Source organism: Emys orbicularis, chromosome 10, assembly GCF_028017835.1.
Source record: "Emys orbicularis isolate rEmyOrb1 chromosome 10, rEmyOrb1.hap1, whole genome shotgun sequence".
NCBI lineage: Eukaryota > Metazoa > Chordata > Testudines > Emydidae > Emys > Emys orbicularis.
The window spans coordinates 15,001-32,276 of record NC_088692.1 but is presented as its reverse complement, the minus strand read 5'-3'; the positions used below and the strand labels follow the sequence as shown (position 1 = coordinate 32,276).

General features: G+C 38.8%; 1 protein-coding gene across 2 annotated transcripts in view; it reads left to right on the top strand.

Annotated features, from left to right (window-relative positions):
- UNKL (unk like zinc finger) overlaps window positions 1–11,355 on the top strand; it is a 133,574-nt gene extending 122,219 nt beyond the window's left edge. Inside the window, exons 13-16 of one of the 2 annotated variants that reach the window (XM_065411636.1) lie at window positions 3,895–4,125; window positions 5,291–5,493; window positions 7,291–7,545; window positions 11,179–11,355. In XM_065411636.1, the coding sequence (XP_065267708.1) occupies window positions 3,895–4,125; window positions 5,291–5,493; window positions 7,291–7,545; window positions 11,179–11,355 (866 nt within the window). Of the gene's footprint in view, window positions 1–3,894; window positions 4,126–5,290; window positions 5,494–7,290; window positions 7,546–11,172 lie in introns of those variants that run through there. The other variant, XM_065411635.1, reaches the window with a different exon arrangement.
- The last annotated feature ends 5,921 nt before the right edge of the window (window positions 11,356–17,276 follow it).

Here is a 17,276-nt window from a genome sequence, read left to right as displayed (position 1 = left end):
TCCCCATGGAGCAGTGGGAAACTAAAGCAACATTAAAATAATTTATTAGTGCTGGCTGTTTCCTTATAGCACATATGTTCTGTTGACATTTACCCCAGGCCTTTCTCAAACTTTTGGTGGTGCGAATACTGAGTTACCAGGGAGACAGGAACATGGAGAGGATCTCTCCTGACCATAATGTGACGGGATCCCCCCGGGGTGCAGCCTGGGACTGTGGGACCGCTGTGCCCCCTTAACACTCTCCAGCTTGGGTCGTCTCTCAGAATGCCTTGCTAGTGACCAGCAGCAAGCCCCTCCAGGCGCTGTGATCACTCAGCACAACAGCATGTGGAGCCCCACAGACAGCTAGATTGCATGAATGCTCCCAGAGCCACTCATGAATCACACAGAGAAAGGCACCAGAGCCAAATCCCCCCACCTCCCAGCATTGTACCTCAGGAATATACCATCTTGCACTGCTCAAGATGGGCAGTGCAGATTTATTAATTGGTTCACCACTTCAGCAATGGAAAGGTGTTATACACCAGCCTTTGCAAAACCTGAGATTTGCCACACACTTCATACAAACTCACTGGTAAAGATAAACAGTTAAACAAATGTATTGACTATAAAAGATAGATTTTAAGTGATATTAAGTAAAAGGCAAAAAGTCAGAGTTAGTTACCAAAAGAAATAAAATATAAGCACGCAGTCTAAACTCTTAACCCTGTTAGACTGGGCAACATCTAGATTAAGCAGTTTCTCACCCCACTGGATATTGCAGTCCTTAATATACAGGTTTGTTCCTTAAACCTAGGCCAATCTCCTCTGTTGGAGTCTTGGCTTCTTCTCAGTGTCTTAGTTGCTTGCAACATAGGTGGGGGCAGGAGAAAAGGCCCAGTATGTGTCCACTCTGTTTTATACCCTCAGTCCATGTGCTTGGAAAACACAAGTCCAGGCATGTGTGGGTGGGCCTTGCTGAATCTCTAGGCAAGGCTGAGCAATTCCCCTGGTGTGGCCTCATACAGTTGAGTCATTGCATCATAGCTCCCTTGCTGGACAATGGTTGTTGATGGGTTGATTGATACCCCACCCGGGTGTTGGCTACTTTCCTTGCTGTTGCCTCTGGGGAGCTAATGTCTGGCTGATTCCCCAACTTACAGCATGTTTTAGTGACCACCATACAACACAATTCTCATAACTTCATATGCATTATTGATATACACATATGGATAGAGAAATGACTTCCAGCAGATCATAACCTTTCTCCTGATACCTTACAAGGCATGCTTTATATGTATGATTATAAAAAAATGAGGAATATGGAGGTTCCAGAACATTCCCCCAAGGTAATGAATGTCACATATACAGAAAGAAAAGGCTTCAGAACCACTAACATTATTATAATTTGCAGAGAGACAGAAGGGTGCTAGGTGCTTTGCACACAGTAAGAAGAATAAATATAATTTTAATAGTCAATGTGCAAGGAAAGTGTGGACGATTAAATGCAATAAAATCAGAATGGTAGAGTGCAGTGACCATTTTTCCTATCAGTTAATTCCATTAATTTTTATTAATTTTAAGAGATGTTTACAATATTTTCTATTATCTATCTTGTTAATACTTATTTGAAGAGGCTTGTTTCTAAAATTTAGCGAGGGGAGGGAACTGCATGGGAGGGTGTATTTTAGGGAAGAGGGGAATAAAACTGAGGTGAGAGTGGAAGGACAGAAAAGCAGCACGTGATATAATGTAATTACTGTGTGGACTTATGACATCTTGTGCTCTGCCACAGCTTGATTACCAAAATAACTAGTATCACCTTTAAGTTAGCTCTGGCAACAACTTTGTATTTAAATTCCAGATTTTACATTCTTTGTATACGGTAATCTGGTATTATGGATTGTGATTCCTGTTGTGAGAGCAACAAGCTGTACTGGTAGAGTGACTTTCTTCAAAGTTTGGACACGTTATGCTCTTCTGCTTGAGTGATTGTCTCCCCAGTTTTCAGTAAAGAGATACAACAGCAGGCTACTCCTTTGTTTCTGTAAGCACACAGTGTGATGTGTTAGCTGTTACTTTTCTCTACTGTGGATAGTGGTGTGTCCTCATGGAAACCAGAAAATATGTCTGACAGTTTAAGTGTGCAGCTTAAAATTTATCTCTGCTGCTGACCATAGTAAAGTCAGATCTGCCGTGAATTACGCTAATGCTATAACTTCATTAAGAGGGATTTGATCTGCTTCCCCATGTCATAAGGACAATTCAATAAGGACAAATGTGAAGTTCTCCACTTAGAAAGCAACAGTCAGTTGCACACATACAAAATGAAAAATGACTGCCTAGGATGGATTGCTGCAGAAAGGGACCTGGGGGTCACAGTGGATCGCAAGCTAAATATGAGTGAACAGTGTAACACTATTGGGGTGGGGGAGCAAGCAAACCTCATTCTAGGCTGTATTAGCAGGAGTGTTGTAAGCAAGACACAAGAAGTAATTCTTCTGCTCTACTCTGCACTGATTAGGCCTCAACTGGAGTATTGTGTCCAGTTCTGAGCACCACATTTTAGGAAAGATGTGGACAAATTGGAGAAAGTCCAGAGAAGAGCAACAAAAGTGATTAAAGTCCTAGAAAACATGACCTATATGGGAAGACTGAAAAAATTGGGTTTGTTTAGTCTGGAGAAGAGAAGACTGAGATGGGACAAGATAACAGTTTTCAAGTACATAAAATGTTGTTACAAGTAGGAGGGAGAAAAATTGTTCTCCTTAACATATGAGGATAGGACAAGAAGCAATGGGCTTAAATTGCGGCAAGGGCGGTTTAGGTTGGACTTTAGGAAAAACTTCCTAACTGTCAGTGTGGTTAAGCACTGGAGTAAATTGCTTAGGGAGGTTGTGGAATCTCTATCATTGGAGATTTTTAAGAGCAGGTTAGACAAACGCCTGTCAGGAATGGTCTAGATAATACTTAGTCCTTCCATGAGTGCAGGGGACTGGACTAGACGACCTCTTGAGGTCCCTTCCAGTCCTACGATTCTATGATTCTGTATCCTTCCCCATATCAATGGTAATACTATACAACCTCCAAAATGAAGGATATTGTAACTAATGAAACCTGCAGGGGGGGAGGTCATGTAGACGGATTGCATTTGCCTATGCTGGAGTTTGTCTAGAAAACCTAATTTAACATCCCAACTCTTGCAAAAATGGCATGAGATCTTTAATGGCCACCTGTGGTAAGGGGCTATGTGATTTTTGTCTCACCTGAAAGACAGTGGTTGTCTTTCACCATCATCCTCCAGAAAAAACACAGTTATTTTGCTGTTTAAGTGGATGCATTTCTGCCCTATGCTCATTTGGTATTTCAGTGCTTTACTTGCGAATGTTCTAACCAAATTCCAACTTGGCCAAATACATTGTGCCTATCTGAACTCTCGTTACTGGTATTCTTCCTTATTTACTGTGGTGAAGTTTTGCTGTCTGCTGTATTCCATGCTAGGGGCAGTTACATCTTTGTGGTGAGTGGTGTGATTCCTGCAAATCCCGTCTGTACCTCACATGGAGGATTGAGTTTTATAATGTTTGTAAAATATTTTGAGATCTTTGTTTGGAGGGCATTCTGGAAATGTGGTGCGTTAAGTCTTCCAGTCTTATTCAGATTTTTACTGAAATAATTCGAAAAAGGACCAAATTTTCTTTCATCATAGGAACCTCTTGTGTATGTTTGGGAGGTGGGTTGAGTGGCTCTTCAGTGTCCAGTGGGATTGAACATGTATAGTGTCTGCACTTACACATAATACAGGTTGTTTACAAAAGTAAGAGAATTGATTAACCTTTTCCTATGGGGATGGGCTTAGAGAGATCCTACTGTGTTGCTTTGTAACTCAAAAAATGTTTTTTTTTCTTTATATAGGTCAAAGGTTACTGGGAAGTTCAGCTCCTGTCAATATTCCAGGTTCTGTTGCTCGTTCCTCATCTTTACATTCATCATCTTCCCTTTCAACCTCTCCACTCAGTTCTCTTTCACAGTCGTTGTCTCAGTCTTTTATTTCATCCACTATGGCTCCTCACCAACAGCAGACTCAGCCTTTGAAATCAGAACATAGTATGTTAGGCACTTCAGCCTCTTCTCATAACTCTTTAGGTAAGTCATGTGAATGGTTAATCCTTTGTGTATAATAGAAAGGGAGTCCATGGCAAGTCAAACAGATTTTGAGCTGAACTCTGTATACCTTTCCTGTGATCTCTCATCTGGAAGTCAAAGGTTCATTATTGTTATAAATAAGTAATTTATCCTATTCTTTACAAATAGAGTAAGAGATTCATGCCTCAAAGAGCTTCCTATCTAAGGCTATGTCTACACTGGCAATTGAACGACAAAACTTTTGTCTTTTAGAAAGCAACAGAGAGTCCTGTTTAAGACTAACAGATGTATTGGAGCATAAGCTTTCGTGGGTGAATACCCACTTCGTCAGACGCATGCGCATGTTAGTCTTCAAGGTTAGTCTTAAAGTCTGTTGCTTTTTACAGATCCAGACTAACACAGCTACCCCGCTGATATTTGTCTTTTAGAGGTGTTTAAAAAAGAAACAACCCTGAAAGACAAAAGTTTTGCTGACGACAAGCGCCAGTGTGAACAGAGCTTTGTTGGCAGGAGAGCCTACAAACAGCGGCTATACTGCGCAACTTTTAGCAGCATGGCTGTAGTAACACAGCTGTGTCGCTAAAAGCTGTGTAGTTTAGACATAGTCTAAGGCTAATCAGAAAAGTAAACATAAATCATAGGACAAAGTTCAGGGAAGGGAAAGTGAGGAGAGATTATTGGCAATGGAGGAAGGAACAAAGGATTCCTGGAAATGGTGGGTTTTAAAGAGGGATTTGAAAGAGAAGAGAGGGCACTTGGCACCTTAGTTGGAGAACGTTCTAGCTACAAAAAATAGTGTGAATTACAATCCAGAGCAGAGAATGTGAGAGAGCTGAAGCTGAAAATATGAGATTTTAGGGCAACAACTACTTTTTGGAATAGAAACAGATTCCTAGTCTTCCTGTTCCCATTTCAGGGCTGTGCTTTGTGTGAAAGCAAACAAAAACCCACACACAATGAGGTTGCCGGAATGCTTTGAGTACTTTAAAAAAAATCTTTTGCTTAATGCTGCATCTCTGAACATATGTGGAACTGTTATTACATATTTTGCAGCTAAAAAATATAACTGTCTGCTTAGTGCTTTTATCTAATTGTCTAGTTCCCCATGTGGTACATTTTATTAGAGGTGTGCGACATGTTTATTTTTGTGTCCTATGTTTGGCAGGTTTAAATGGTGTTACAGGGAGCATTTGGGACTTCATAACTGGGAGTTTCTCTCCTAGTCCATCCCCAATATTGAACAGTGGTACTATACCCTCAACAAACTCAAACACCAGTGGAAGTGAATTAGCTCACATTAGACAGGAACTTGATGATGCCAATCGAAAAATAAAACGATGGGAAGATTCTTGGCAACAAGTAAAGCAGGTACAGTAATGATGGTGACACTAAATTAAGGTTTGTTTCCTGAATAACTTCTAATAAAATCACCTTCTTATTGTCTTTATTTTTACCAAGGCATCTTTAATTGTAATTTGAATTTAGGGGTTTTATTCCATTTTACCAAATTATTAATCCTGAATTCTGGCTTTTCATGTCTAAATTGTGCTGGAGGCATGAAGGAGACTGATCAATAGTAGCCAAGAGAGAGAGCCAACTTGTTACTTCCCTTAAATCATTCTGCTTTTATAGACAGACAAAAACAAACAGAATGGCTTTATGGAGCATGTTCAACAATTACCTCTGCTGCTGCTGTTTCAGCAACTGGTGGCATGTCTACCCTCCAATACCTGCTTCAGGATGTCAGTAGCATACAGGAATGAATCATAGAATATCAGGGTTGGAAGGGACCTCAGGAGGTCATCTAGTCCAACCCACTGCTCAAAGCAGGACCAATCCCAACTAAATTATCCCAGCCAGGGCTTTGTCAAGCCTGACCTTAAAAACCTCTAAGGAAGGAGATTCCACCACCTCCTTAGGTAACCCATTCCAGTGCTTCACCACCCTCCTAGTGAAAAAGTTTTTCCTAATATCCAACCTAAACCTCCCCCACTGCAACTTGAGACCATTACTCCTTGTTCTGTCATCTGGTACCCTGAGAACAGTCTAGATCCATCCTCTTTGGAACACCCTTTCAGGTAGTTGAAAGCAGCAATCAAATCCCCCCTCCTTCTCTTCTGCAGACTAAATAATCCCAGTTCCCTCAGCCTCTCCTCATAAGTCATGTGCTCCAGCCCCCTAATCATTTTTGTTGCCCTCCGCTGGACTCTTTCCAATTTTTCCACATCCTTCTTGTAGTGTTGGGCCCAAAACTGGACCCAGTACTCCAGATGAGGCCTCACCAATGCCAAATAGAGGGGAACGATCATGTCCCTCAATCTGCTGGCAATGCTTCTACTTATACAGCCCAAAATGCCGTTAGCCTTCTTGGCAACAAGGGCACACTGTTGACTCATATCCAGCTTCTCGTCCACTGTAACCCCTAGGTCCTTTTCTGCAGAACTGCTGCCTAGCTGCTCGGTCCCTAGACTGTAGCATTGCATGGGATTCTTCCGTCCTAAGTGCAGGACTCTGCACTTGTCCTTGTTGAACCTTATCAGATTTCTTTTGGCCCAATCCTCTAATTTGTCTAGGTCCCTCTGTATCCTATCCCTACCCTCCAGCGTATCTACCACTCCTCCCAGTTTAGTGTCAGATTGGAGTGAGATTGGACACAACTAGTACATGGCTCGGGCTATGGGGCATAGCTGGACATTTTAGCACTCAGGATGCTAGTGTCAACATCTGCCTGGCTTCTCCACGGGTGCATTTGGGGGTGGGTAGTAAAGGGCTTTTTCTGTTCTTTTCCATCTCCTGGCATATTTGCACTGGACATTGAAAGATAATAAATAGTTTTACTATACTGTATTTTGAGGTTTTTATTGTCTTTTGCCATCAAATTATGAACTGAATAATTCCTATTTTTATTTATACAGCTCCATAAATGTGCATAGAGACTTATAGACAAGTAGATATGGAATTCTTGCTTAACATCTAAGTTAAGACAAAAAACAAAGGGAAGTGATAAACAATGGGTGGCGGGAGTAAGGGAAAGTGATGGGGACAGTAAGATCATATTGTAGCTGAAGGTAAGTATTGCATGTACCTTGAGGGCTTTTATAGTTACGCCTGTGTTCTTAGTTTACAAAATATTTTTATAACTTTCTGCAAATGTTTTTGTCCCAGGCATGTGATGCATGGCAAAAAGAGGCCCAAGAGGCAAAGGAACGTGCTAAAGTGGCAGATGCTGACAAAAAAATAGCTCTTCGGAAAAAAGAAGACTTAGAAAATAAATTAAAAAAGCTGCAGGAACAATTTGATATGTGTCTGTCCACTACAGTACTCCATATGAAAAGCTATGGCGATATAAAAAAGATACCATTACCAAAGCTTCATTCTTTACAAAACCAACTGCGTTTAGATTTAGAAACAGTAGATGGGGTAAGTGTGTCTGTACTGTGGATATTGTTAGTTAAAATAGGCAGTTTAACAGTATTATATAAGATGCTGATTCAGAGTTTCATTTCAAACTGATATAATGTTAAATCTAAATACCATTTTGGTCTGAAATATGCCATAGTTTGAATTTCCCCAATCCAACTGATTTTTTTATTTTTTATTTTGGTGCTCAGCTGTGACAAGAGCGGCAAGCAACTTCAGATATCTTTCAGTGAGAAAAAACAGATTAAAACATGCTTTTAACTACAATGCACTAAAGAGAAGCTATGTAAATAAAGAGCTTTAAATATCTGGAGAGTGCGTAGTGAACTCTCCTATTTAGAAACTGACATCTCTGCATGCAGACTAGGGTGGAAGAGGTGAGGTGGGCAGCTAGCAATGGTAAAGTAAATATAAATTTAAAACAAGAAATTGCTTTCCTTTCAAGTGGTGTATTGTTATCTCGGAGGTTAGTTTAGTTCATTTCTGACCTCTCTTGGTATGATCTCATAATTGATTATGGGTGCAAAATTAGAGGCTAATTTTTTTAAAGTTGGCCTCTATATATAATCTGAAATTTAGCAATATGAAGATGGCCTAATCACAGATGACAATTACATTTTAAAGATGCAGTCTTTCTTCTGCAAGTCTGTGGTGACCTTCTACATGTCTGAGAAAACAGAACATAGCAACCTTTTTTTCAGACTGCTGTAACCAATTTTTCGTTTTCTACCATGTAACTAAAGAAGACTATTAAAGTTTCTGGATGAAATCCTCAGCTGACCAGAGGATATGGCAGCCAGAACACAATTTCAGACTTCCACTTAAAAAATTCTAAAGAAAATCTGAACAAAAGTTATATATATTTTTATGCCCTTTGACCTCTCTAACACTGAAATTTCTGAAGAACATGAATAAGAATTAGCCACTGTCTTCATGAATGACGGCTCAAAAATCTGACAATAAAAGAAAATGTACTGGATATGGAGACGTAACCAGGCAAATTGGTTGAAACTATTGTAAAGAACAAAATTATCAGACACATAGATAAACATGACATGGGGAAGAGTCAGTACAACTTTTGGTGAGGCATGATTTTCCTTTACAATATATTAGAATTCTTTGAGGGTGTTGACAAGCGTGGTTCAGTCTGTACTTGGACCTGTGCTGTTCATTGTATTCATAAATGATCTGGCAAACAGGATGAAAAGTAAGGCGGCAAAATTTGCAGACAATACAAAATTACTCAAAATAGTTAAGTCCAAAGCTAACAGTGAAGTGTTGCAAAGGGATCTCACTAAACTGACTAACTGGGCGACAAAATGGCAGGTGAAATTCAATGTTGATAAGTGCAAAGTAATGCACATTGGAAACATAATCACAACTACACATACAAAATGATGGGGTCTAAATTAGCTATTACCACTCAAGAAAGAGATCTTGGAGTCATCATGGATAGTTCTCTAAAAGCATCTGCTCATTGTGCAGCAGCAGTCAAAAAAAAAAAAAAAGCTAACAATGTTAGGAACCATTAGGAACGGGATAGATAATAAGTAAGGGTACGATTCTGTCACAGAGGTCACCTGGATTCCATGACTTTCTGGGATCTCCGTGATTTCTTTGCAGTGGCAGAGCTGGAGCAACTGTCAGCCCCGTGGCAGCCAGAGCAGCGTCTGAAGGAGCGGATGGGATTGGGTCAGCCCCCTTGCGGCTGGAGCAGCTGCTGGAGGTCAGCCCCCAGCAGCACTCCAACTGTTAGTCCCTCCCCCCCACAGGGTATTTTTAGTAAAAGTCACAGACAGGTTGTGGGCTTCTGTGAATTTTTGTTTATTGTCCGTGACCTGTCCCTGACTTTTATTAAAAATACATGTGACAGAATCTTAATCTTTATAATAAGACAGAAAATATCATAATGCCATTATATAAATTCATGGTATTCTGGAATACGGTCAGCAGTGCTGGTTGCCCCATCTCAAAAAAGATGTATGAGAACTGGAAAAAGGTACGGAGAAGGGCAACAAAAACAGTTATGGATATGGAACAGCTTCCATAGGAGGAAAGATTAAAAAGACTGGACCTGTTCATCTTGGAAAAGAAATGACTTAGGGGGGATATGATAGAGGTCTATAAAATCACAAATGGTGTTGAGAAAGTGAATAAGGAAGTGTTTATTTACCCTTTCATGTAACACAAGAATTAGGGGTCACCTGATTAAATTAATAGGCAGTGGACTTAAAACCAACATAATTCCCTGTCAACCTGTGGAACTCATTCCATGGGCTGTTGTGAAGGCCAAAAGCATAACTGGATTCAAAAATGTATTGAAGATGGGTCCATAAATGGCTGTTAGCCAACATGGACAGTAATGCAACTCTATGCTCCAAATGTCCCTAAACCTCCAATTGCCAGAGGCTGGGTCTGGGTGACAGGAGATGGATCACTCGAAATTGCCCTGCTCTTTTCATTACCTCTGAAGCAGCTGGCACTTGCCACTATCAGAGACAGGATAGATGGGCCTTTGGTCTGACCAGTATGGCCATTCTTATGTTCTTAACCAAACACTAGCAAGGAGAAGACCAGATCAGCAAAACAAGCTAGTGCTAGTAAAAAGGGGATAAGAAGTGTTTTGTTTACTTTGGGAACTTGTTTTGATGGCCTTGTATCAGACATCAATGGAACCAGAGTTTCCAGAGGGCTTTGAGGAAGAAGAGGGTTATTCTTATAGACTACTCTCTCTGGGTTAGCAGTACTTGATAATTGAGAACAAAAGATTATAAACACTGTGGCTTATAAGCACACTCTTCACCAAGTTCAGCCTCACAGCTCATCTTCTTTGGATGATGATCTACAACCGGTAAAGTGAGAGAGAAGACAGTTGGAGTTACATAGAACAATTAGGTCAAAGATTTATTTTTTTATCCTTCTGCTGTGGCAAACACATTTATTTGCCAACATAATAGCTTCCCCAAAGCCTTGATCAGCAGATTTGTATTGTGTTGTGTATCTGGGAGGTCTCCACTCTGACTGATGCAAATTACATGCATTGTGAGGAAATATGTCAGATTGAAATGTCAATATTCACAGTGGCAGACCAACCTCTCAAAAGGACAGATGCTCAGTCTTCTCAGTTTTAGAGCTTGTCTTCATGTACAGCAATACAGTGGTGCAGCTGTGCCACTCTAGCACTTTAGTGAAGATGCTCCTATGCCAAAAGGAGAGCTTCTCCCTTCAGCGTAGTTAATCGGGACTTGGGGTGGTTAGGTCAGTATAACTATGTTGCTCAGGGCTGTGGATTTTTTGCACCCTTGAGCGACGTAGTAATACCAATATAAGTCTGTAGTGTAGACCTGGCCTGAGTTTCGGTTGGTATTAGTCATCCAGGTTTTGGTTGTGCTGGGAAAAATTTGAGCCACAGCTTGTTTTGCACTTGTGTCCTTCCTGAACACATTATTGCTTTATAGGCATTCTTAGTTCTGTTTACCCTGTTCTGGTGCTTGAACTAGCTATTAATTGTACCAACAGAAGATTCTTAAGTGTTATTGAAGTAAGAATTTATCATCAAATAATATGGATACAGTAATCACTGTGAGACATTACACATTGGAATTTTTATTGAGAGCAATTTTCTTTCTACAGGTAATTTTCCAACTTCATTCAAAGAAATGTGTTGTATGCCAAGAACATGACCGTAGTGTAATCCTGCAGCCATGTCAACATTATGTACTTTGTGAACACTGTGCAGCTAAACAACAGGAATGTCCTTGCTGCAGGACGAAAAAAAGAAATGGTGACGAAAAGTCATGGTACTTATAATCATGTTAATTAACTAAATATATTTTATGTTCTGGTATTTTATATAAGAATTATATCTGTAGTAATTAATCCATTTACTAGTGCTAGACTGATCTCCATTTTAACCTTATAAGATATTTTAGTTGTTTTTACTATAGGAAATGTGGTTTGGCTGCCTTTACATATTGAATTCTATTAATGAAGTTCTAAAGTTCCGTGGTTATTTCTTTCCCCACCTGGCCTTTTCAGTTTTCCACTTACATTCCTGGTGCACAAGCTACTCAGGTTCACTTACAGCATAATCACTTCTTACAGGTGTGTACTCGCAATGCATGAATGGGGGATTTATGTCCGTGCCTCCCATTAGCATTAATGTAAGACACTCATGTAAATACAATACTTGTTGATGGGAGGACCTTACACCTCACCATGTTTATGGTGTGCTGTAATCCTTTGCCAGTATTTCTGAATCAGTCTAACACTACTGTTTACTTGGTTATTTGAAGAAAATTGATTCCTGTAAAAGCACTTTGCTAACTGTTTTTTGTTAGAGATTGTTATAAATTGCTTAACCTGCTTTCTAGGTTTTAATGTTTATTTTTTTAATATGCAGTATGAAGCTTTGTGTGTGTACTGTGAACTTAAAATATTTATATCCGTTTTACTGTTAAATCATATTATGATAGTATAGTATAGTTAAATTTCATTTTTGGCTTTAGTAGTTACTAAATGAACAGTTACATATAAATGAGAACTTGCCTAGAATTTTTACAGTTTAAGGCAACTGAAGACTAATAGTATTTATAAGTATACTAGCAGAGAGTGACATTGAAAGAGACACATATGCGTAAATATTAAAATACTTTTTTTTTTATTTTGTGAAACAAACCAGTTTTCTTAAACAACTGTGCATTTGCATATTGCCCCAAGTTGGATTTTTGTAGTCTTAATGAAAGCATTTGTATATCTCCTAATCTGTGTGATTACCTATCATGAATTGATATAATCCATAGCCACTTTTACCAAGTGCCTGTGCCTTGCACCCAATAAAATTGCAAAATACGTGAAGGAAACAGTTTGCAAACAATTTATACCACCTAATTCTGTACAGGATAATTGGATGATAATTAAAATTCTCAACTTTCTGTAATAGAATTTCAAAATAATACCTTGCAATGGACGAAAGATACTAGGTTTTGTTTTTACATAAATAAATACAATACACCTTTGGGTTTAGCGCTAAAATTATTTAAATATTTTATCAGACAATGGTGCTTTGTTGTAATGATTTTTTTTTAAAAGTTGTTGTCCATATTTAATGCTGATGATTAGGAGTATGCAGTTTAGGAGAAGTTAATTATTGTATCTTAACACTGTATCTTGTTACTTTCCTTAAAGTTAACTATTCTTTTAGGGAAGAGTTACCTGTGGTGTTACTTTTCTTTCCTATTAAATACAGGTATGACACAGTACAGCTTACATTCAAATGACCTACCACTGTGTTACATAATGTGTATATTCCTATTAATTAATACATTAATGAACAAGAAGTGCATTCATATGACCAGCAAAGAGTTTAATTATTTCTGAAGTTTGTTCAGATGCATTGCAATAGAAACAAGATATATGCTAAATTGTATTTATGATCTTGAAAAATATCTTTTGAGATTTGTATCAGTGTTAAAGAATTCAGAGCCCAATCCAAAGCCCCTTAAAGTCAATGTGCTTTCATTGATTTATGCGGACTTTGGCCTAGGCCTTAAGTTAGCAGAAACAAGCACATATGATTACATTTATTGTAATAATAAAATCTACAGAATCATCACTACCTTGTTCTATCAAACTGTGAGAACATGGAGATCTTTTGAGAATGAGGGAGGGAAGATAAAACCCATGATGGATTTACATTTGGAACAGGAGCTCTTAAAAAGTAATTTACAAACACAATAGTCTGAAGATAATTGTAGAACATTTTTAAACAGGTTTTAAGGTTGAGTTTCATAATACAGCCTGATGCATTTTTCACATAATTTTTAACATTTTCTCTCAACATTGTATATTGAAATACTTTATTACTATAATTTCATTTTCAGCAATATATTTCTCTCTCCTGAAAGATGATTTTCTGTTATCATAGAAGTAGAACCAGTTTAGATTTTTTTTAAGTGGTACTTTGAATCACTAAGCTTTGCTGTGAGTATTAATGGACTTCTGCACTTGTGGAGTCTTTGCCAAAGACTTTTTTTGAACATTAACAACGTTTTGGACTAAAATAAAGTGAGTAGGTAAGAATTTTTATCAGTGACCAAATTAGAAAGTGGTGTATTATAGAAATAAATTATTTTAAATGTTTTAAAACATGCAATTGATATCAGACAGTGGTTTATTACATCCATTATAGAATGTGGAACAACATTCTCTAGCTCTTTGCTAACATAGTTAATTAATATTCTTAGCAGATTTTAGTGAAATAAATCCAAATTAGATTGAAATGTGGCCAATGTTCAGTTCATTACTTAAGAAATTTTGAAATATTTTTGTGCTACAGTAACTCCTCACTTAACGTTGTAGTTATGTTCCTGAAAAATGCAACTTTAAGTGAAACGATGTTAAACGAATCCAATTTTCCCAAAAGATTTAATGTAAATGCAGGGGGTTAGATTCCAAGGAAATTTTTTTGGGGCAGACAAAAGGCATTATATACTGTACAGTACTGTACTGTACTGTGGTTGGGAAGTGCCCCTGGCTTACCCCACACAGGCACAGCCAGCTGCAGGCAAGGACGCTAGGAAGCACCTTCGCAGCAGCAGCTGCAGCTTCCCCGGAGAAGAACAGGCGCCGACTTTGCTGGGAATACTCCAGGCCCGCCTCTTCCTGTCCCCGCTCCACTCCTGGCCCACCTCTTCCCACCCCTACTCCAACTCCTCTCTGGAGCACACCGCATCCCCGCTCCTCCCCCCCCCCCGAAAGTCCTAGGACTTTCTGGGAGGGAGGGGGAGGAGCGGAGACACAACGCATCCCCGCTCCCCCCCTCCCTCCCAGCGCTTCACACTTAGGACTTTCTGAGGGGGGAGGAGGAGTGGAGACGCAGCGCTTCCCCACTCCTGCCCCTCCCTCCCAGAAAGTCCTAAGTGCCCCCAGACAGCTGTTTGGTGGTGGGGGAAGCACTGGGAGGGAGGAGGCGGAGAAGAGGAACTTGTGCAATGCTCTCTTGTAAAGTCGCTGCTCTTCCAGCCAAACGACGTTATAAGGGAGCATTGCACAACTTTAAACGAGCATGTTCCCTAATTGAGCAGCGACGTAACTTTGAAACAACGTTAAGCGGGATGACGTTAAGTGAGGAGTTACTGTACTCTTGTCACAGTTTATAGTTCTTTATATACATTGCTGTGCATTTGTGTATCATCCTAGGACCTTTTCTTTGGCCTTTTCTTTTTGTAATAATAGGAGGTTTTTTAAATCTCTAGCTGATGCTTTTCAATTTACAAATGAGTTTTAACAGCAAGGGCAAAGTAAATTGTCACATTAACGTGCACAGTTTGCACATACTGTCTTTTTAGATGAAATCAACAATTATTGGGGGGCGGGAATTCAATTTTTTAGCATTTGTATGTTACATAATTAATGCTGAGAATTATTACATCGCTGTGTATTGTTGTGGGGAAAAAAATGTAAATATATCCTGGAAGCAGCTGAGTTGGCTTTTGGACAGATCTAAATTTGAGTCTTGAAGGAAAAAGATAGACCAAAGAAATGTTACCTATGAGTGAAATTCCCAGAGTGAACAGCGTGTTGCTTGTTACCGTGTGGAAATATTGTTAGGTAGTTACATGAACTACATGTAGCATTCACATAAAAAATGCTATAATTATTTTCCAATAAGACCATTCCCTGAGGAATTATAAGCAAGGTCTTATTAACTTTTTTCTTTTTACAGATTAACTTCAGTTACTTAAAAATTAAGAATTATTGGATACACTTTTACAGTGATACTTTTAAATCCAGGATAATGAAATATATGCAGCATAAATTAGCAGTTGTACTTTAATGAAAAAATATTACAAGGGAAATATTTACATTTGTGAAGTTTTGTCCTGGTGATACAAACACTATGTAGATGCACTAAAAATATATTTGAGTAAGAATATAATAATGTAATTTGTTAGATGAGCAAATTATATAAAGGTAAAATACACTCATTAGTTAGTTTCATTCTAGTATTTGAAAACAGTTTGACCAAGTTATCATGTAAATTTATGTAAAAGTATAATACTTTTATGTGAATGCCATTAACTTTTCATAATGGCCTGGGGTGTAGTAGATGAAAATTACAGTTTCTCAGGGTTTAAAGTCAAGAACTGTAATTTAACAGAACATTTGCTAAATTCAGATAGATCCCAAGCTGCATCTTATGGGTTTGTTATTTAGTCTTTTTTGAATAGCAGATTATTAAAAACATCTGTTTTGTTATGTATTGCTATTCAGAATATCCTAGTGTTAAATATTAATAGTAATATTATTACTGTCACAATATATTTGTGTAACTGGTCAGCAAAAGATCTTAAATGGATGTGGAATTTTCACTTGTATTAATTTATGGAACCTATTAATGTTCTGAGTGCATAGACAGAATTGGTATTGTGAATGGAATTGTTCTTAACTGAGAAGGTATTTATAATGCATAATCATTTACTTGTAGTGAATTGTTAACACTTGTTAAAACTTTTTTACACTATAGCATTTATGCAATGGTTTACAGAATTCATGGAATTATTTTTATTATCGATATGAAATTAAAATTTTTGATCTTTATTGCTTAGCTTACTGTGTTTGTAGACAATTGAGGTTTGAGGCCTTTCATTTTATTTTACAAGATGTATACATATGGTAACTGTGGGTTTATATTTCTAAACATATCATATTGGAAAGATTTTACTTAGATCAATATTTCCAGGGATTCTGTATTGTGGAATAGTCTTCTTCTGGAATCAGGTCATGGCATTTCTAGCATTGTGATTGCACTTGCCTGTCTCCAAAGGAAACCCAGTACTTAATATTATCAAAATAATTGACTTAAATAGCACAGATTAGTGGAGATATGATGTTTCAAATTTTCCACTATTGTATGCAGTGTTATTATAGCCATTTCAATTCCAGGATATTAGAGAGACAAGATGGGTGAGGTAATATCTTTTATTGGACCAGCTTCTTTTGGTGAGAGAGCTCACCCACCTTGTCTCTCTAAATTTTCCACTGTCACGTACTGTGAAACATAACATTCCCAGATGCTATTTCCCATCAGCCATGGCGAGGCCTCTGGCACCATGAAAGAGAGTTCTTCATAGTTGTGTTACATTCCCTGTAATCTTCCTGTTTAAATTTTGATAACTCTTTCTGACTTAAGTTAAGACGTCACACACTTTGTAGCCTGTGTAGGCTGAGCGTATTGCACACACCAGGGCTTCTTTTCATTTCTCCATTCCCATCCCCACCCCCAACAAGCTCCTTGGGTGCCACTCTCTTATCCCCCTTTTCGAGGGACTCCCTGCAATTCCTCACAATCTCTTCCCTGCCAGTGTCTGTGTGCACCCATTCCCTCCATCCCCCCCATACCCATGGCTCTGTGTGCACCCCCTTCCCCTTCGTTCCATGGGCTGTGTGCCCTATTCCCCCTATGCCAGGGGATGTGTGCACCTTTGTTTCCCCCCCTCATACCTGGTTCCTCCAGTCCCTCCCCAACACCCCCCCCCCCGGGGTTCTGCAGGTGTCAAAACCCTGTGATAGTCGACAATACTTAATAAGCATATATTGAGCCCTGTGCATCACTAGAGTTGTAATCTCGCTCCCCAGTGTGTTTGGCAAGCAGACGTCGTGATTTTTCAGTGGTATTTTTAAGGTAATTTTAATTTTGCAAAGACCCCCCAGAATGTCAGCCCAGGCTC